Consider the following 21,993-nt stretch of genomic DNA (forward strand, 5'->3'; position numbering starts at 1 on the left):
CATGTCAGTCCTAATTTGACTAATAAACACACCTAAACACACACATATAGACACACAAGAGTTATTTAAATTATAAATGCATGAAATAGTGTAAGAATGATACGATATTCTCCAATATAAACTGAAGTTTTCACATCTGAATTAAAGTGTTAATATACTGACTAATCATTTTTATTATTTGAATTAGTACAATTATATGAACAAATAAAACCAGTATAAAACTAAAATCCACATAATTCAGGAAAGTATAAGCAAATAACATATCAAAATAAGCAACACAGTCGCCTATAATGTTTTTTGTTGCTTAAAGTGCTAATACATCAACAAGTAGAAAATAATTATTAGACAAATACATTCTCAACTCTGAAAACTAATCTAGAACAAAGTTTCCATAATATATTCAATTATACAGTTATAAAGTTCTCTATATACAGTATATATACAACATGGTCCATATAAGTGGTATCTATGATTTGAACCATGGAATAAAAAGAGTGCATATACTTTTTACATAAATTGAAGGTAGGGGCTTAAACTATCCAAATGGTATAGACAAATATAGTTTATAACATTTCATCTGGTGACAGTATCATCCAGATAAGTAACATCACCTCATATCAAGTACCCCTCTTTTTTATTTTGCAGATGGGACACCCTTCCATGAATTTTTCTCACCTTTTCATCTTCTTCCTCTTCCCTAATCTATATCACCCAACATAACGTTTATACAACCTAATGCTTACAAAAGGGTGGCAGCATTTGCTTAAGCTGTAGACATTAAATATGCCTTGAGAATGACTTTTTCTCAGCTTTGAAAGGATGACAATTTTGATACTCAGCAAAGAATAATAAGCCCTAGATATGAGGTAGTATATGTTCCCTTTACATAAAGGCATACAACTGTTTGTAAAAGGTATGTATTGAAGAAATGTTAGTCAATGATCACAAAGTTCATGTGTAATCTTTCCCATACCACCTACATCATCAATAAGGCTGAAAAACCTAAAATGTTAGGCTTACTTATTATACCTATTAGATGAATTCAGATCCCTATAAAATTAATGTGGAACAAGTAAGTCCTCCTTTTTTAAATAAAAAGCCTAACAACTGTTTACAAATATGTAAGTTGTCTTAATTCTCTCCTAAATACTTTTCACTTCAAAGTATGTATACATAAATTCATCAAAGCAACAAGAAAAAGCTGAAAGCAGGTTCATCTGCAAATCTATGCTGCCTATACTAAAGGAGGCAGTTGATAGATGGTAAATCATTGAAAACAGACAACAGGAAGAATTCAGTAACTATTAACTAACTGGCCTTCTAGTTTTGAATTCTTTCTCACTTCAAAATACTATCTAAGCTGCCACTGTGGTTCATCTTTCAAAACAATAAAAGTGTGAGCCTATCATGAACATAACTAAAACGAATCAAGAGTGCCCTATTACAGAACTAAGCTAAAATGCCTTATTCAAGTCACCTGACCCCAATCCATTTGCATTTCCTGCTGTGTCCCATATCTCCTCAGACATCAAGTACACTAACAACCACCCAATGCTCCTGACATCCATGATTCTATCCTTCAAAATTAATCCATGTAACTTTCTCTATCTGCAAGTCAACACTTCAGTAACTCAACTACACCCTGGCTAAACTGAAATACTCTCACTTCTCTAGTGCCTTTCATACATTTCTATATCCCTAACATACCTGCATTGTTGTTATACTATCATAATTCTTTACATTTATTCCTCGTCCATGAGTCCAGTGGCCCACAAATTTCTCTTGATTTTGTACCCAATCTAAATACATACCTAACAAATGTTTATAATATATGCATGTTAATTTCTAATGAATTGCATACATGTACAACTGTATATGTTATAACACAGACAAAAACTGAATACATAAACACAAACATGAAAAATTCTTCTCAAATCTGTGATAACAGCCTTCTTTGGAGGCCAGTGTACTCTATTACAAACTCCCTGAAAGCCAGAAATTATGTCTTATTCACCTATGCATATCCAATACCTAGAACAATACATATAAAAGATGATTAATGAAATTCTTGTACAAAATAAGGGAACTAAAAGGATTTTTAACAATTATTTAAAAAAATTACTTTTTTCTAATAGTGACCTTGACTTCGTGATTCAAAATAAGCTGGCTAATCATCAAGTCTCCATATTAAATTAAGGAATTAAATATATGATGGTTTCAATTATAAATATATACTAATATCAGAAATGTGGGGGGAAATGTGACTTTAAAACCAATGAAATATGGCAATAGGCACTCAATAAATATTTATTGAGTAAATAATTACAGCCCTAGAGTGTTAAAGCATAACCTAATCATATCACAGCAAAATATGGATGAATTTCCTAAACGGGATGCAAAAGCACAAACTTTCAAGTCCAGTAAGTTTGATTTCATTAAAATGAAAAACTTCTGTGCATCATTAGATACTAATCTGCAAAAGATACTGTCACATACATAACCAAAAAGTATTAGAATCCAGAATAATTAATTCCTACACATTAAGATTGACAACCAAATAACAAAATTAGAAAATTATTCAACTTACAATTAAATCACACACTAAAAAATCCAAATAAGTAAAAATGAACGTTTGAAATGCCTTAACTTCATTAGTAATATGGGAAAAGCAAATTAAAAAAAGATGAAATACCATTTCATACGCATCCAATTAGCAAAAATTTTCAAGTCTGATAATACCAACTGTGGTAAGCTGTTACACCTACTTCTGAGAGGAATTCAAGAAGGCAGCAAATACACCTCAAGTTGCCAATTCAGAATCTCTGTGATGTAGGTTTCTATATCATAGGCAGGAGTGAGGAACTGTACTTTTTAAAAACACATCTCAGGTGTTTACATCCCAAGAATGAAAACTGTCCTAGACAAACTCTGATATGCACACAAGAATATATAAAACTGTTCAATAGTTGTATAACAGCAAAATATGGAAACCCAAATGTTCAAAAGGAAAAAAAATTTTTATATGTTTATGCAAATTAATACTCAATACTAATTAAAGTGAATGAACTAAACCTATATGTATTAATACAGATAAATCTCAACAAAGTAATGTGGACCAAAATGCTGAGTACCACAGTACAGTACAATGGCATTTATATAACACTAGAAACCTCTCACCACAATACCATATTATTTTATGGACACACACATAGACAGTACAGGTATTAAAAACATTCATGAAAATAACAAATATCAAATACAGGGTAGAAGTTTCTTCTGCGTAAAAGGTCGTCCTGTTTTGGATGAGAGAGGTGTGCACAAGAAACTTCTACTAGATCTGTAATGATTTATTTCTTATCTTAAAAAATAGGTAAAAATGACAAAATGTTAAGCTTCAACATATCTGGTGGTTAATACATGTATATTCCTTAAATTATTCTCTATACTTTTGTATACACTGAAACTTCTCATATTTATTTTTTAAAGAATTAGAAGGCTATTGTCAAAGTTCCCAGGCTAAGAAGTGAACCTGCACTGAACACATATTAAAGCAGAGCTCAATGTCAAAAAGCAAAGAAGACAAAACTTCCCCAATCACAACAAAACAATGCAACCACCACCCTTTATGTCTCATTATGGGCCAATGAACATTATTCCAAAATCTGTGATAAGAATAGTCAATTCTGGAAAGCATTACTTTTGAGGAATACAGTAATCACAAACACAAATATATATATTGAATATAGATATAGATATAGATATTGAAAATTTCCAGGAAAAAAAAATGCCTTTTTTAAAGTAACCTGGATTAATGCAATCCTGAATCTTGATACTGTAATTTAAAATACATACCCCAGGGGTGCCTGGGTGGTTCAGTCAGTTGAACGTTCGTCTCTTGGTTTCAGCTCAGGTCATGATCTCACAGTTCATGAGATCGAGCCCAGCGTCAGGCTCTGTGCTGACAGCTCAGGGCCTGCTCGGGATTCTCTCTCTCTCTCCGTCTCTGTCTGCCACCCCCTACTCATATGCATGTGCACTCTCTCTCTCAAAATAAATAAGCTTCAAAAAATAATAATAAGTAAAATACATACCCCAAAAGAGAACTTTTAAAAATTTGTTATAAATCTTCAAAATCGTAATACTTAGACAACACTTTTAAGTCCAGAATTCTTAATTGCTTTTGGTCTGCTTTGAATACTAAATGACTATGCAATTTGAATAATGTATGTCTAGAGAAATGATTATACCTTTTCGTACGTGTACACTGTTGAAAGAGTTTCTTGCATTTATAGAGTCATCTTGTATTGTCTAAATAATCTAGACAGTGATACTAAAATTAAACTAAACAGGCAGATTTGGGGGCTGGTCTAAAACTATAGCATGGGTAGAGAATGTAATTCCTATTTTTTGATATCTGTTTATAACAGAATTTTATATTTTGTTTTAAGTTTCCTGCCTGTACTCATGAATAACATATTTATGCCCCCAAGTTACATGCTCAACACCCATAATCAGCTTCTCTCTCTTTTTTTTAAGTAACAGTAATAAAATTTGTGGATTTGTTTTTTTAAGTGGGTATAGAATAACTAAAACCAAGAGTTTACATCCTATAAAATGCTGTCTTATTTATCAGTTAAACTATTTTTCTTTACTCACCTGAAGTATCTAAAAAAACTCTAAAGACAAAGAAATGTAAAAAATTATTAAGATTTCATATGAGTAACCTCAGTCACAATTTTTCTTTCCTACTATCTCTAAGGCAGTAACACTTTTTAAAAAATTTTTTAATGTTTATTTATCTTTAAGAAAGAGAGAGACAGAGTGCAAGCGGGGGAGGAGCAGAGAGAAACAGGGAGACACAGAATCTGACGCAGGCTCCAGGCTCTGAGCTGTCAGCACAGAGCCTGACACGGGTCTTGAACTCACAAACCCTGAGATCGTGACCTGAGCTGAAGTCAGACACTTAACTGACTGAGCCACCAAGGGACCCCGGCAGTAACATTTTTTATGTGTAAAAATATAACTATTATCTCAAGGGCAATTTTATAAACTATAAAAGGTACTTACATTGAATTTAATTATGTCGTATATCAAATACCTAGGAACAGCCTGTCCATTTACTCTGTCAATAATCATTTCCTTGAAAGAGAAAAGAAAAGAAGGTAAGTTTCTTCATATTTTAATGGCAATTTCTTTAATTTGATTCAAACGTAATGTACACACAGCAAGTACATAAATCATATAATATACAACCTGATGAAACATTAAAGTGAACACACTTATACCCAGATCAATACACTGTCTGCATTCCAAAACTCCCTGTCATGAATTTATTCTGCACTAAAAGAAAATGATATGACAATATCTCATTATGCTTTTACTATTTGAATTACTATGCTACATTTTGTTTCATGTTTGAATTACTAACCAGCTATTAGAACAAAGGAACTATAAATTTTAATTCTAAATATGAGGAACATTTTTAAAAATAATTTTGTTAAATCATTACTGCTTTAAATTTTGTTACAGGCCAATTATTTAATCATAAAATCTATAAGTAAAATGGTGTCCTTATTATAAATATAATCCTCATGCAAGTCAAATCCCAAATACAAAATCTAACAGCACACCTAAAGGAACTAGAAGCAGAACAGCAAAGAAACCCCAAGGCCAGCAGAAGAAGAGAAATAATAATGATTATAATCATAACAGAAATTATTATATGTTATATTAACATTTAATATAACATTAATATATTTATTAATATATTAATATATGTTAATAATAATTAACATATAATATAACATTATATTAAATGTTATAATCATAACAGAAATAATACAAAATCTAAAAAAACAGTAGAACAGATCAATGAAACTAAGAGCTAGTTTTTTGAAAAAATAAACAAAATTGATAAACCCCTCGCTAGACTTCTCAAAAAGAAAAGAGAAAGAACCCAAACAGATAAAATCACGAATGAAATTGGACTTATCACAACCAACCAACCCCTCAGAAATACAAACAATTATCAGAGAATACAATGAAAAATTATATGCCAACAAACAGGACAACTGGACCACTGGAAGAAGTGAACAAATTCCTAGACACCCACACACTACCAAAACTCAAATGGGAAGAAATAGAAAATTTGAACAGACTCATAACTAGTGAAGAAATTGAATCAGTTATCAAAAATCTTCCAACAAAAAAAGAGACCTGGGCCTGCTGGCTTCCCAGGGGAATTCTACCAGACATTTAAAGAAGAGTTAATACCTATCCTCCTCAAGCTGTTCCAAAAACTAGAAATGGAAGGAAAGCTTCTGGACTCATTCTATGAAGCCAGCATTACTTTGATTCCCAAACCAGACAGAGACCCCACAAAATAGGAGAACTACAGGCCAATATCTTGATGAACATGGATGCAAAAATTCCTAACAAGATACTAGCAAATCGAATTCAACAGCATATAAAAAGAATTATTCACCATGATCAAGTGGGATTCATTCCTGGGCTGTAGGGCTGGTTCAATATTCACAAATCAATCAATGTGATACATCACATTAATAAAAGAAAGGGTAAGAACCATATGATCCTGTCAATAGATGCAGAATAAGCAGTTGATAAAATACAACATCCTTTCTTAATAAAAACCCTCAAAAAAGTCAGGATAGAAGGAACATACTTAAACATCATAAAAGCCATATATGAAAAGCCCACAGCTAGTATCATCCTCAATGGGGAAAAACTGAGAACTTCCCCCGTGAGATCAAGAACATGACAGGGATGCCCACTCTCACCACTGTAGTTTAACAGTGTTGGAAGTCCTAGCCTCAGCAAATAACAAAATGAAATAAAAAGCATCATATTTGGCAAAGAAGAAGTCAAACTTTCACTTTTCGCAGACATGATACTATATACACGGAAAACCCGACAGACTCCATCAAAATACTGCTAGAACTGATACATGAATTCAACAAAGTCACAGGATACAAAATCAATGTACAAAAATCGGTTGCATTTCTATACACCCATAATGAAGCAACAGAAAGAGAAATCCAGAAATTGATCCCATTTACAATTGCACCAAAAACCATAAAATACCAAGGAATAAACCTAACCAAAGATATAAAAGATCTGTATGCTGAAAACCACAGAAAACTTATGAAGGAAATTGAAGAAGACACAAAGAAATGGAAAAATATTCCATGTTCATGGATTGGAAGAATAAATACTGTTAAATTTTCAATACTACCCAAAGCAATCTACACATTCAACGAAATCCCAATCAAAATTACACCGGCATTCTTCTCAAAGCTAGAACAACAGTCCTAAAATTTTATAGAACCACAAACGTCCCCAAATAGCCAAAGTAATGTTGAAAAAGAAAACCAAAGCAAGATGCATCACAATCCCAGACTTTAACCTCTACTACAAAGCTGTAATCATGAAGACAGTATGGCATTGGCACAAAAACAGACACATAGACCAATGGAATAGAATAGAGACCCCAGAGGGGCGCCTGGGTGGCTGAGTCACTTAAGCGTCCGACTTCGGCTCAGGTCATGATCTCGTAGTTCGTGGGTTTGAGCCCATGTCGGGCTCTGTGCAGACAGCTCAGAGCCTGGAACCTGCTTCAGATTCTGTGTCTCCTCTCTCTGTTCCTCCCCTGCTTGCGCTCTGTCTTTCTCTCTCTCAAAAATAAAGATTAAAAAAAGAAGAAGAAGACGACGACGAAGACCCCAGACCCCAGAATTGGACCCACAAATGTATGGCCAACCAACCTTTCAAAGCAGGAAAAGTATCCAATGGAAAAAAGAGTCTTTTTAACAAATGGTGCTGGGAGAACTGGACAGCAACATGCGAAAGAATGAAACTAGACCACTTTCTTACACCATACACAAAAAGAAACTCAAAATTGATGAAAGACCTAAATGTGAGACGGGAAACCATCAAAACCCTAGAGGAGAAAACAGGCAACAACCTCTTTGACCTCAGCCGCAACAATTTCTTGCTCCAAAGGCAAGGGAATTAAAAGCAAAAATGAATATTGGGACCTCATCAAGATAAAAATCTTCTGCAAAGGAAACAATCAACGAAACTAAAAGGCAACTGACAGAATGGGAAAAGATACTTGCAAACGACATATCGGATAAAGGGTTGATATCCAAAATCTATAAAGAACTTAACCAAACTCAACACCCAAAAAACAAATAATCCACTGAAGAAATGGGCAGAAGACATGAACAGACACTTTTCCAAAGAAGACATCCAGATGGCCAACAGACACATGAAAAGATGCTCAATGCCACTTGTCATCAGGGAAATACAAATCAAAACCACACTGAGATACCACCTCACACCAGTCAGAGCAGCTTAAATTAACAACTCAGGAAATAACAGATGCTGGCAATGATGTGGAGAAACGGGAACCCTCTTGCACTGTTGGTAAAAATGCAAACTGGTGCAGCTGCTCTGGAAAACAGTGCAGAGGTTCCTCAAAAAACTAAAAATACAACTACCTTATGACCCAGCAATAGTAGTACTCAGAATTTATCCAAAGGATACAAGAGTGCTGATTCATAAGGGCACATGCACTCCAATGTTTAGAGCAGTGCTTTCAACAACAGCCAAATTATGGAAAGAGCCTAAATGTCCATCAACTGATGAATGGATAAAAAAGATGTGGTTTATATATACAATGGAATACTACTTGGCAATGAGAAAGAATGAAATCCTACCACTTGCAACAACATGGATGAAACTGAAGGGTATTATGCTGAGTTAAATAAGTCAATCAGAAAAAGACAGATACCATACATTTTCACTCATATGTGGAACTTGAGAAACTTAACAGAAGACCATGGGGGAAGGAAAGGGGAAAAATAATTTCAAACAGAGAGTGAGGCAAACCATAAGAGACTCTTAAATACAGAGAACAAACTGAGATCTGATGTGGGGAGCAGGGGAAAGGGGGAAATGGGTGATGCGCATTGAGGAGGGCACTTGTTGCGATGAGCACTGGGTGTTGTATGTAAGCAATGAACCACAGGAATCTACCCCAAAACCAAGAGGACACTGTATACACGGTATGTTAGCAAACTTGACGATAAATTATATTTTAAAAAATAATAGTAATAATTTTGTTAAATCATTATTGCTTTAAATTTTGTTACAGGCCAATTATTTTAATCATAAAATCTATAGGTATAAATTATGTCCTTATTATAAATATAATCCCCATGTAACCCATATGGTCTTTCTTGGTCCCATGTCCCTCTACTATGATCAAAGGGAACAGGACAAGAGAATATATTACATATCATAGCCATTAAGTGGAAAAAACTTCAATTATGCACTTGGACACAAAAGAGATAAAGGACATTAAACAATAATTACAGAGAGACACTGGGGTGGTTCAATTGGTTACGCGGCCAACTCATGGTCATGATCTCACGGTTCATGACTTTGAGCCTTGCACCGGGCTCTGCACTGACAGTATGGTGCCTGTTTGGGATTCTCTCTCTCTCTCCCTCTCTTTCTGCCCCTACCCCGCTTGTGCGCTCGCACGTGCTCTCTCTCTCTCCCTCAAAATGAAAAAATAAAACTTTAAAAAAAATTTTTTTAAATTAAAAAGATGATTACAGGTACATAATGGAGTGTTTTATAAAATTTTAATTCTCAAAAATATTCCAAAAATTCTTTCTTTCCTCATATTCTTCCTTAAAAACTAAGCAGGGTTTTTTTGTTTTTATGATCTAATTTCACGACAGAAAATCCACAAACAACCACCTAAAATTACAAAGAACACAATGATTTAGGACAAATATACTTTAAGAAACTATTACTAATTAATCTCTTTCCCAAATATGTATTTGTTAACCTACAGGTATTTATTTATGGTTATTATCTTGAACCCAACCCATGGCATAAATTAAATCACTTCGTTATCTTAAACTGTTTACTAAAATATTTTTACTTAAATACTTGTATCTGAGAATTTTATGAGCCATCAAGATGGCACCAAAAACAGGATTATTATTTTCAAAATTATTTTCAATATAAGGTTGGAAATTAAGTGAACTTCCAGGTTTAGATAGCAGACATCACAGCATTTCTCTCCCAAATTACCTGATGAAATGAGCAAAAACATATCTTCCTTTGGACATTAAAAATAGCAAAACGGAAAATTTATTATCAGCAAACAAAACAAGTAAAAGGAAATACACAAGTAAGCATTAAAACACTGAAAACTACTAAGACTCTGGTAAAGCAAAAAGGCACACCAGGGTTCAGCTCCCAGCTCGCCAAATCCCCAGAAGCTCTACTTGTAAAATGATAAATTCTTGATAATTGTCACTATTCCACTCAAATACAGATAGAAACAAACTCGGTAGTTATTCTCGTCTTCCTTCTTCTCTCTTCTGATAGAAGTAATAAAAATAGCACAATACTCTTTCTGCCTGAAGAAAGACTCCTGGACTCCATAATAAATTAAAGAAATAACCTGAGCATTACTGGAATAATATATGATTCCCAATTAGCTAAAGACGACATTCACCGAAAGCTTTCTAAAAAGACCAGAACTCAAGGATTCTAACAAAAGACCCAATACCTAGGCTGAGTTATTCCCAAATGGCCTCCCCACCACAATGTCCCCCTTCCCTACAGCTGCCACCATTGCCCTAGGCTAAGAAAAGTAGGTAAATATAAAATACCTAAGCTTAAAACTTTGGTTAAGAAAAGTGGAACCCTTGGGCACTGTTGTTGAGACTGTAAAATGGTGGAAGCACCTGTACAGTGGCAGTTCTATAGCACTATGGCAGTTCTGTCAAAAAATTAAAAATAGCACTTCCATATAATCCAGGAATCCCACCTCCGAGTTTATATCCCAAGAACTGAAAGCAGGGTTTTGAAGAGGTATTTGTACACCCATGTTTATAACATCATTATTCCAATAGCTAACTGGTGGGAGCAACCCAAATATCCATCAACAGATACGTGGATAAATAAATGTGGTATACAGATATGGCAGAATGATATTCAGCTTTGAAAAAAAGGAAATCTATCTCATGCTGCAACATGAATAAACCTTGAGGATATTATGCTGTGTAAAATAAGCCAGAAACAAAGACAAATCCTATATGATTTTCACTTATATGAGGTATCGAAAGTAGTTAAAATCACAGAAATAGAAAGCAGAATGATGGTTGTCACAGACTACAAGTAATGGGGAGCTGTTTAATGGGTACAGAGTTTCACTTTTACAAGATAATGTTCTGGAGGGCTGTTGCACAAAACTGTCCACATAGTTAACACGATTGGGCTTGTATCCTTAAAAATGGTTAAGATAGTAAATTTCATGTTATGTGGCTTTTACCACAACTATAAATTTTAAAAAAATTTTTAATAAAACCCAGTTAAGAAGGGAAAACAAATTTCCTCTTCTAATCAAACTGGAGAATCAGGAACTAGATTTACCATCTTGCCTGAAAAAAACCAAGTAGACAAAATATAGGCAGCAATACCAAAGCACTGGACATCTAACAACAAAGGACAGTAATCTGTAGGACACAATAAATATACTATGTGAGCCCTTACAATTGTCCCAGTTAATTGCCCAAGGGGTTTCCAGGGCTTCAAAGCAGGCAGGGGGATTCCAGGTAAAGCTCAGCAGCCTCCCTGAATTAAAAAAGAAAACAAAGCAAAAAAAACAGAACACGTTGTCCAGGGAGACCAACAGGACTAGAGTTCTCAGGGCAGAGTATAACAGAGACAGACAGAGAAAAAGACAGAGACAGAGACAGATGCAAAGAAAGAACTACAGATATCCTGACACAGACTTCCATGAATGTTCAACAGAGCATGAATATGAGGAAACTACTCAAGGCTGGGAAAAGAACCACTAAAAAGACTTGGAGGGAACCATACAAGCACTGAGATAAGATGGGGAATAATGCCTGCTGCTAAAAGCCAGATTAATTCACAGGGCCCTGAGGACTCAGAGAAGCATTTTGTCTCAATAGTAAAGAATAACTATCCCTACACCAAACTCTGCTTTAGTTCACCTAACAAATCTTAAAAGCAAGACTCGAAAAGTATAAACCAGTTCCAAGTAAATTACATGCATCCCAGAGCAATGCTCAAAATATTTACAGGAATACAAACATATCAAGCCTCCAACAAGGTAAAATTTTAAATGTCCAGCATCTAGTCAAAAATTGAACAGGTATGCAAGGAGGAAAAAATGTATATATACACACCACCCATCAGGAGGAGAAAAACCAATCAAAAATAGGCCCAAAACTGACAAACATGTCAGAATCAGCAAGCAAGAAAATTAAGACAATTATAATAGTATTCCATATATTCCAAAAGTTAAGCAGAGATATAGAAGACATAAAAAAGACTCAAAATGAATTTTCAGAGGTGAAAACTACAGTGCCTGAAGTGAAAAATACTATGAATACAACGAATAGCAATTTAGACACTGCAGAAAAAAAGATTAGTAAACTTGAAGACACAGCAAGAGAAACTATCCAAAATAAAACAGAAAAAAGTTTGTTTTTTAATGAAAAGAGCATTGATAACAAAATCTTGAAACAGGTGAAGGATAGAAATAGTGGTAAAAAAATGTTCTACTTTTAATGAAAATTGTAAACCCATAGATAAAGGATGCTCAACAAACCTAAACGTGAAAAAAAAACTGAAGAAAACTACAACAGGGGTGCCTGGGTGGCTCAGTCAGTTAAGTGTCTGACTTAGGCTCAGGTCATGATCTCACGGCTCATGAGTTCAAGCCCCACGTCAGGCTCTGTGCTGACAGAGCAGAGCCTGGAGCCCACTTCAGATTCTGTGTCTCCCTCTCTTCCTCTGCCTTTCCCTCTCTCCCTCCCTCCCTCTCTCTCTCTCAAAAACAAACATTAAAAAAAACCCACAAAACTAGAAGATACATCAATTTCATATTGCTCAAGAATCTGTTAGAAATTGCTCCATTGTCTTTTGGTATTAAGTATTGCAGTGGAGAAACTTAGACCTTAAATCCTTCAATTGTGGGCCCCACCAAAAAATAAACAAAACAAAACAAAACACCTGCATGTTTTACTTTCCTATCCTCTGTACTTTTCTGTATTCCATTCCTTTTTACTGAAGATCCCAGGTATCCACCCTTCTACTTATCCATCCAATATTTCCTGAGCCGAAACTACGTATTAGACATAGCTCTAAGTGCTGGAGAAATTAAGCATACAGTCCCTACCTTCAGAGGAGAGTCCCAGAAAGAGAAGAGAATAGTTAAGTAGCTGGGTCCAATGAAGAGTTACAGCTTTAATGATAGATGGCCATATAGAGTGGCCATGTAGCTTATTGTCTATATCAGAATACTTCTGATATATTGCTAACTATACCAAGACAACAAACATAAACCTACACTCTTTCAGCCAAATAAGAAAAGGAATACCAAATACATAAGGAATAAGCCTAACGAGGAGTAGTTATTTCCACCTGAAGAGTAAGAGAAAGGTATGCTAAGACACTTGGGACCCATGAGTTGAACCCTGAAGGACACAGTGGTCATTTCCTAGCAGGACAGTGGATGAGCCAAACTGTATTACAAAGGCATGGAAATGATGGTTTTGAAGCAAATTGTCCAAAGCTCAGTATAGATGGAGGTTATGTTTCAAGGGTTCACAATCAAAGACAGTGGCAAAGACACAGGCATGGCCCAGATATAAAGAATATTATGTTTAGCAGTTTGGGTTTCATGCTATGGGCAATGGGGAACCATTGAAGGGTTTTAATGAGAGGAAATAATTAACTGTTCTCTGGAAACCTGTAGACCTCCAAAGCTCATCTCAAAGATAACCCATTCCTTGAAATCCACTCAACTAAGGCCACCTAGGTGACGAAATATTCTGGAATTAGCAGTAATGGTGGCATAATCTTGTGAATATACTAAAGACTACTAAATTATACAGCTTAAAAGGGTGAATTTCATAGTTTGTAAATTATATTTCAAGTTTTAAAAATAAAACTAAATTTTCTTAAATCCTAAGATCAGTTCCTCAGAATGAAGGAAAATGATGGAACGAACCCCAGATACACAGCATACATTAAATGTCGGCTATATACATTTAATTATACATATTCTGTAAATATAGGCACAACAAAATGACTAAAAGAAGATACAACAAAATGTTAAAATGTAACCTCTTCTTAACAGTTGAATTTTTTCTACTTTATGATATACAGACTTTCTAAAATTCTAACAATGAGTATGCATATTCCTTTATAAAACATTAACAGTTGAACAGACATGCCATTTTTCCAAGATTCTTGCTATTAACTTTGGTGATTAACTGCTACATTCTCCTCTTAGCCTCAGTATAAAATTAACTGAATTTCACTGATTGTTTCAAATGAATTAATGCCATACTTCTAAACTCCTATTTTCTGCATTTTGTGGGTCAAAGAACATAATTTAGAGAGCAAAACAAAAGCTTCAATGCTCACATATGACAGCCAGACAATTAGGTAGTTTGAGTTATTCTTGGATTTGGAATTTTACAAAAACAATTTGCAAATGAAAATGTAGAAGAAACAGGAAACTACAGAGGACTGTTTTAATTAACTAACTGGAAAAACAGATATGGCAACTATAATTCTGGTCCAAGTAAATTGACATCATGAATCATAATGCTATTTTAAAACTTCACAAGAGTCTATTATGCAGTTTTCATTTGTCCAAGTTCGGGGTGAAAATAAATAGTATTGCTCAGTTAAATCTTCAGATGGTTAAACATCTAATTTTTAAGCATTATTTCCTACCTGGAATGCCCTCAGCCCATGTCCAACAAAAATCTCTTTCTAAAGAAATCTTTCCATATCAAATGCCAATTCCTCTATAAAACATCCTTCATTCCAAACTAACTAGATATAATTTATTTCTCCTCCAAACCACCACAGGACTTCTGTAAAATACCAGTCAAGTTATTGTTTTATTTGAAGGTCTCCCCTGTCACTACCAATTTTTCTCCACCCCTACCCAGTGCAGTGAAATCTCTCAAGGGCGAGGCCTTCTTTTCAACCCTCTGCACTCTGCACAGCAACTTGAACATGGAAGGCATTTAAAAACATCAGTTCAACAACAAACTATGCTAAACTATGACAAATGCTGTAACTTAAAAGTCTTTTTCTTCCTTTTATTTTATTAATTATAATGCTAAAAAACTCTATTGTAAATGAGAGTAACACAAACAAAACTATTCTTGCTGTTCCCTTGAACTAACTACCAGAGCTGTCACACTGGCTGTGCAGGTTACAAACAGCAAAACTCCAGGGGTACCAGTCATACCATGTGTGTGTACGCATTGCACACACATGCACGTACATATGTTACAAATGTTTGCATATATATACACATGTGTCATTTTATTACAAAATGGCATTTACTGCACACTGTCACAGGAATGAGAATTTACTAGCAGTCCCCCAGAATAGACAGTATAGATATCTCTTTGTTTTGTGACTCTATTTACTCTGCTCAGTCTCTGCCACTCCATCCAACTATGCTACCCTCATTCTGCCTTTAGTACCTGCTCATAGTCATCCTCTCAACCTGGACTCCTACCATCACTCATTACCTTGATCTCACTTCCACTGCTCTTCTTCACACAACCTCAACCTCTCACCCTCCTCGATCACATCCCGAACCTTCTCATCACCCCAAACTATACCTCAGAAGTGACTAATTCAGGGGCGCCTGGGTGGCTTAGTCGGTTAAGCATACAACTTCAGCTCAGGTCATGGTCCCGCGGCTTGTGAGTTTGAGCCCTGCGCTGGGCTCTGTGCTGACAGCTCAGAGCCTGGGTCCTACTTTGAATTCTGTGTCTCCCTCTCTCTGCCCCTCCCACACTCACACTGTCTCTCTCCCTCTCCCTCTCTCTCTCTCTCTCAAAAATAAAAATTAAAAAATAAAAAAAAAAAGAAGTGACTAGTTCAAACATCCTATTCTCCCATCACAGTCTTCCATTTTCTGGTTTGCACACTCAAATAACTAGCTGGTAAATAAAAACAAACAGCATAGGATGGGGGCCACAAGCATTCAGGTCACTTGGAAAGTGGGATTCCCTCTGTTAAACAAATATATATTTTATGCATGTGATTTTCATCAGGATCATTCTATCATTGAGAATTTAAGTAAACATTCACAAGCCACTCCCTATCATCCCAATAGTGGATAAAAACCAGAAAGAGGAGCAAATTTCATCTTGATTAAGACAAAAAAAAAAAAAGCATTCTCGTACAAATTCCAAAGAATTATTAGCCACACATAATTCAACCTGGCTCACAAAAAAGATGCAACATTGAAGAAAGTTTGGAAATTTTTTACACGGAAATAGCATCCCTATAGAAAGGGAGACCTGAAGTTGCAGGAAGTTTTATAAGAAAGATGTAGAGTCCCTTTTTCCTCCAAAGAAAGACAGTGAAGGTGTGGCCAAGTGATAAACCATATAACCAAAAACAGCAGAGAAAGATGAATGGTCTTAAGACAAGCCTACCAGAGATTACTCTGCAGGGAGAAGTATAAGCTCATTGTTGTATAGATTTGCACATGAAGTACAGCCTAACTTCTTAATCAAATAGCATATTCACCCAAAAGCTAAAGAGAGCAAAATCTAAGCAGCAAACTTCAGAATGGCCAGGAGATTGGGTACACCTGGACTGCCAAACATTAAACTGTATGCTAAAGTCAGAGTATTAAAATCAACCTAAAACTACCACTGAAAGACCAAAATATTAATGGAATGAAAAAACAAATCAAGAAAGAAACAATGATATATAAGGGAATCCACTATACAATAAAAATAATATATCCAATTAAAAAGGAAAAACAGACACAACAATAACAAAAAGGGAAAAATAGATTCACTGAATGGTGTTGAGACAACAGTTTAGACATTTGGAAATAAATAAAATCATACCCTTATCTTATTCCTTCTTTCAAAATGTATTTCAGATATTTCAGATATTCAAATGTATTTAAATATACAAATAATACCATAGAAATACAGGAAGGAAATACTGGTGGGTATTATAACAACTGTAAAGTAAAAATATGAATAAGAAGGAAAATGAGTAAAAATTTCTTAAAATGACACAAAAGGCAAATATTAATTACTAAGATGTTTCGGGTGCCTGGGTGGCTCAGTTGGTTTAGCGTCTGTCTCTTGATTTTAGCTCAGGTCACGATCTCACAGTGGTGGGATCAAGCCCCGTGTCAGGCTCTGCTCTGACAGAGCAGAGAGCATGCTTGGGGTTCTCTCTCCCCTTCCTCTCTCTCTCTCTCTCTCTCTCTCCTAAAATAAATAAATATTTTTTAAAAACCCTATTATAGTAGTTTATAATTTTACCAACATAAATTTACCTATATAAATTCAAACTCATGCCACAGAAAACACCAAAAAGTAAAATACATTTTTTCCAATATCCATGTCAGAAATACCCTAATGGGCAAAAAACTCTTATAAATCAGTAAGAAAAAGGTGAAAACCCAATAGAAAAACATATAAAGGATCTGAGCCAGCAACTCAAAGAAGAAACACAATAACTCATAAAGAATAAACTGTTAAACCTCATTAACAATTCACATAAATGCAAAAAAGAGGTAAACATTTACTTACTATGTCTCAGATACTGTTATCAGCACTTTATAAACTATCCAACTTAATCTTCACAACAGCACCAAAATCTACTATTTTTAGCCTCCCTTCACTACCGATGAAGAAACTGAGTAAATTATTTAAATCCCTCATAAAATAACTGATAAAGCCAGTAAGGCATCATCAGTTAAGCGTTAGGGCTCTTAACCACTATGCTATACTGTCCCATAAAATAAAAAAGAAGTCTTTCCCTCATCCAATTAGAAAATATTCAATTTTCAAAACCCAGCATTTAAGACAACGTACATATCCTTTACAAATGGTTCACAGAACTGTGCATGTGTTTAAACGTTCAGGAAAGAAGGGTACCAGTTACGTCTGTCAATATTTATAATTGGCATGCCACAGCATGGGAACAAGGTATAGCCTACTACCATCCCTTTCTTAGAACCACTACTCCTCCTGCACTCCAAGCGGGAGTGCTGCCATCAAGTGACCAGCCTCCAGTGTCACTCTTCCATGGATACGTAACTCAGGCAGGCCTTTTGAAGTTCTCCCTGGGACTGACATATGGATGTTGGAAGAGAAAGAGTTTTCTTTCTGCTTGCACTATAATGCAATTTGCCTCTCATGTAAAAGAGCCTTCATGCAGAATGAGACCAAACAGACAAGTAAAGCAAAGAAAGAGAAAGAACTTGGCCAGTATCCTTTGAGCCCCCAGATCCAGCCAGAAGCAGGCCAACCTGAAACAATGATTTGTGCCAAAAGAGTTCTTTCTTTCCTCAGTTACTTTAAGTTGGGCTTCAGTGACTTGCAATCAAAAGTTTCTTAATACACATTATAATCTCACCTCTAAGAATCTTAGTTATACAACTGCACAAATGTGAAAGGAAAAAGATACAAGGATATGCATTCAAGTGTCTTACCAAAAAAAAAAAAAAAAAGTCAAAATGACCACCAAAAGAGGACTGGTTAAATAAATTACAGAAGTGTTTCTTAAACTTGCCTGATTAGAATCACTTGAGCGTTTCCTTTTCTCTTTTTTTTCTTTTCTTTTTTTTTTTTAACAGTTTATTTATTTTGAGAGAGAGAGAGTATAGGAGAGGGGAAGAGAAAGAGGGAGAGAGAGAATCTCAAGCAGGCTCCATTCCATCAGCACAGAGCCCGACACAGGGCTCAATCCCTTGAACCACCAGACTATGACCTGAGCCAACATCAAGAGTTGGATGCTTAACTGACCAAGCCACCCAGGCGCCTTTCACTTGCTTGCTTATTGAAAGTACAGATACTCTGGCCCCTGGGAGAGTCTAATTCATTAGGTTGAGGTTGGGCTATTGAGATGGCTCATATTTTTAAAGAGCATCCCCTACAAAATTTTCACAGTCAAGATACTTTGGATACCCCAAATTATAGTGTTTACATATACAATGGTACATCATTCAGACATTTATGTGAGAAAGGTGTCCAAAACAAATTGCTACATGGGGAAAAAAGACAAATCACAAAAATACATATAATACTTGGTTCTCTTCACACAAAATATGTAGCTATACCTGTGTATATATATTTAACCAGAGCACTCATTTTTAATCAAAGCAGAGGTTCCAACATTATTCAGAATCTTACTGAGTCCCAACTACCCTAAAGGACCTATGTTCTGAGTTGCTATTACTAATAAAAATGTTATATACCACACAAGCAGACATAAGACAACACTGTGGCAAAGAGAAAAGTCTGGAACAATGTTCATCAAAATGGTAATAGAAGTTACTCCAATGGTAGGTTCAGGTGATTTTTACCAGCTTTTTTCTAATGTTCTATATATACTATTTTAATTTTTATTTACAATGAATAAATATTTTCAGAATTGGTTAGAAGAAAGCTGTTTGTATGGAAGAAAGTTAAAATATTTTTAACCAAGTAATTTTATGGATTATTAAATATAGATTTTCTGAAATGGGAAAATTCTTATTAGCTTTCAAACTTCAAACGTTAAAGTACAGTGGTTGCTTTCAAAGGCATGATTCTCTTTAAAGAGCCAAGGGAAATGTGGTATGTTGTATCACTTAATTAAAATTCAATTTTGACATATAAAATAATAAAATTAGTCTTTTTGAACAAGAATTATTTTTTTTAATCACAAAGAACAAAAAAAATAGATTTAATTTTGTTCATTTACTCTCAGACTCAAGACAATGGTCAAGTGAAAACAAAGGTAAGAGATAAATGAAATTTAACATCCTAATAAAAACTAGATTTCTTTCTTTACAGGTCAATTATACCTCAATTAAAAAAAAAAAACTAAAAAAGAACTAGATTGTAAGTTTCCTATTGGATTAATAAAAATACAATTTGCAAGAGAAAGAAAACAACAATGTTTAATTTAAAAAACAACAAGAACAACAATATATGACTTACCCCATCCAAGAGAGTATTTGATAAATGTATACGGAGATCTTTACGAAATGGAAATTCCAGATTTGAAACATGAAACACCGAATTATCTCTATCAATCATAAAAACTTCATTTGTGCCATCGATCAACATCATATACCTGTAAATGAAACATTAAAAAAGTAATATTGGTGCGCCTGGGTGGCTCAGTCGGTTAAGCGTCTGACTTCAGCTCAGGTCATGATCTCACAGTCTGTGAGTTCAAGTCCCACGTCGGGCTCTGTGGTGACAGCTCAGAGCCTGGAGCCTGCTTCGGATTCTGTGTCTCCCTCTCGCTCTCTGCCCCTCCCCCACTCATGCTCTGTCTCTCTCACTCTCAAAAATGAATAAATGTTAAAAAAACAAAATTTTTTTTAATAAAAAAAAAGTAATATCAACAGTGCAATTCTAGCATAGGGTCGTAAGAAATAACAGTTCTTTTTCCTTAGACTTACAATAGTCGCATAGAATAACGTTCACTAGATCCCCCCACCTCCTGGCCCCAACCATTATCATTCGGATTAAATTTTTAAAATATTTTTTTCTATAAAAACACCCATTTTTTTTTTTTGAAGACAATGTGGTGTCAAAGAGCAACCTTATGTCCCATCTTAAGAAAGAATGGTTCTCTAACTTTTATTAGATCTTAAACATCAAAGTTTACAAAACACACATCTATATGTAACTACTGCATTTTCTTAGCCCAACAATTCTATGAATTAGTTATTACTCTCTCCACTTTGCACTAGGGAAAAAGAGGAAACAAGTGATTTGCAAATGGCTGGGCCTCAAACTATCCAGTGTTCTTCTCCTACACTTCAGTTAGCAAAACAGCTAACCTTTCTCTTTGAATCAAGATTATGATATAGCCAGATATCATCATTTCAGGTACAATTCTCATTCATTTCTATAAAATTAAAGTTTTAAATATATTACACATTAAACAAAATATCTTAAACATTTTCAACATTCCTAAGGATTTTTAATCAGTCCTTATCTTCTTAGAGCCAATCAATTTATGGGGCAATTTCTATACTTCAAAATTCATCATTCCTCAAATGGTCAAGTAACCATCACTGCTCCCCCATCAGTGGATCATCAAGAACGAAACTGTACTTCACACCATATATAAAAATAAAGTCCAAATGGATTCAAGTTGAGAAAATCACAGATGGATAGGCTGTGCTACCAAATGAATATGGCAATATGTGGGATGAAAATGAAGATGATATCCAGGTCCCAAAATCGCCAAAGGAGAAAAAGTTGACAGAAATAAGAAAGAAAGTTAAAAGGCATAAGGCTCAAAAGAACGGAATTTTATTTTACTAAGTTGTTCTTGCTGGGTGTTAATTAAAAGAGTGTAAGAGTAATAGTCTGGATATACTACTGAGAATGAAGAATGCTGACCCACCTGCCCAACCTCCTGCCCAAAAGATATGTCAGAAAAAAGAAGCAACAACTGAAAGATGGAGCTCAATCAAGTTAAGGCCAGCGGGTAGAAGAAACATTAAAGGAAACCTTAAATGAAGAGATGGAAGGTAATATAACAGAGGTTAATATAACAGAGGATAATTTGTTTCCCATAAACAAATGTTCTAAAGAGCAAATATACATGTTTAGGAGAGGAGAGGAGAAATGGGAGAGCTGATTAAGGTAAAAGAAGTGTGTAACAAACAGGTTGAAGAGCAGCAAGGATGATGAAAAGAGCTTACATTTGGAGACTAAATTGGAAGCATGCTGTTACTAGTGTTTTCAAAATAATTAGTCCCAGCAGGCCCCCGGAGAGAAGGTGGAGAGCTCAGGCCCTTGCTACATATTGAAACAGCTGTAGCCCTAGCAGGTATGGGTTGTGGACAGTCAGGTTACACTAGGAAAAATAAAATCAGCCTCAGTCTGGAATGAC

At 35.0% G+C, this 21,993-nt stretch overlaps 1 protein-coding gene across 2 annotated transcripts in view; it reads right to left on the reverse strand.

Annotated features, from left to right (window-relative positions):
• The window catches only part of RNGTT (RNA guanylyltransferase and 5'-phosphatase), a 334,258-nt gene that overhangs the window by 202,192 nt on the left and 110,073 nt on the right, over window positions 1–21,993 (reverse strand). For both annotated transcript variants that reach the window (XM_042939336.1, XM_042939335.1), the window contains exons 9-10: window positions 20,076–20,211; window positions 5,068–5,139 (exon numbers count right to left, since the gene is read on the reverse strand). In XM_042939336.1, coding sequence (XP_042795270.1) covers window positions 5,068–5,139; window positions 20,076–20,211 — 208 coding nt within the window. The remainder of the gene's footprint in view (window positions 1–5,067; window positions 5,140–20,075; window positions 20,212–21,993) is intronic.

This window comes from Panthera leo, chromosome B2 (assembly GCF_018350215.1).
Source record: "Panthera leo isolate Ple1 chromosome B2, P.leo_Ple1_pat1.1, whole genome shotgun sequence".
Classification (NCBI taxonomy): domain Eukaryota; kingdom Metazoa; phylum Chordata; class Mammalia; order Carnivora; family Felidae; genus Panthera; species Panthera leo.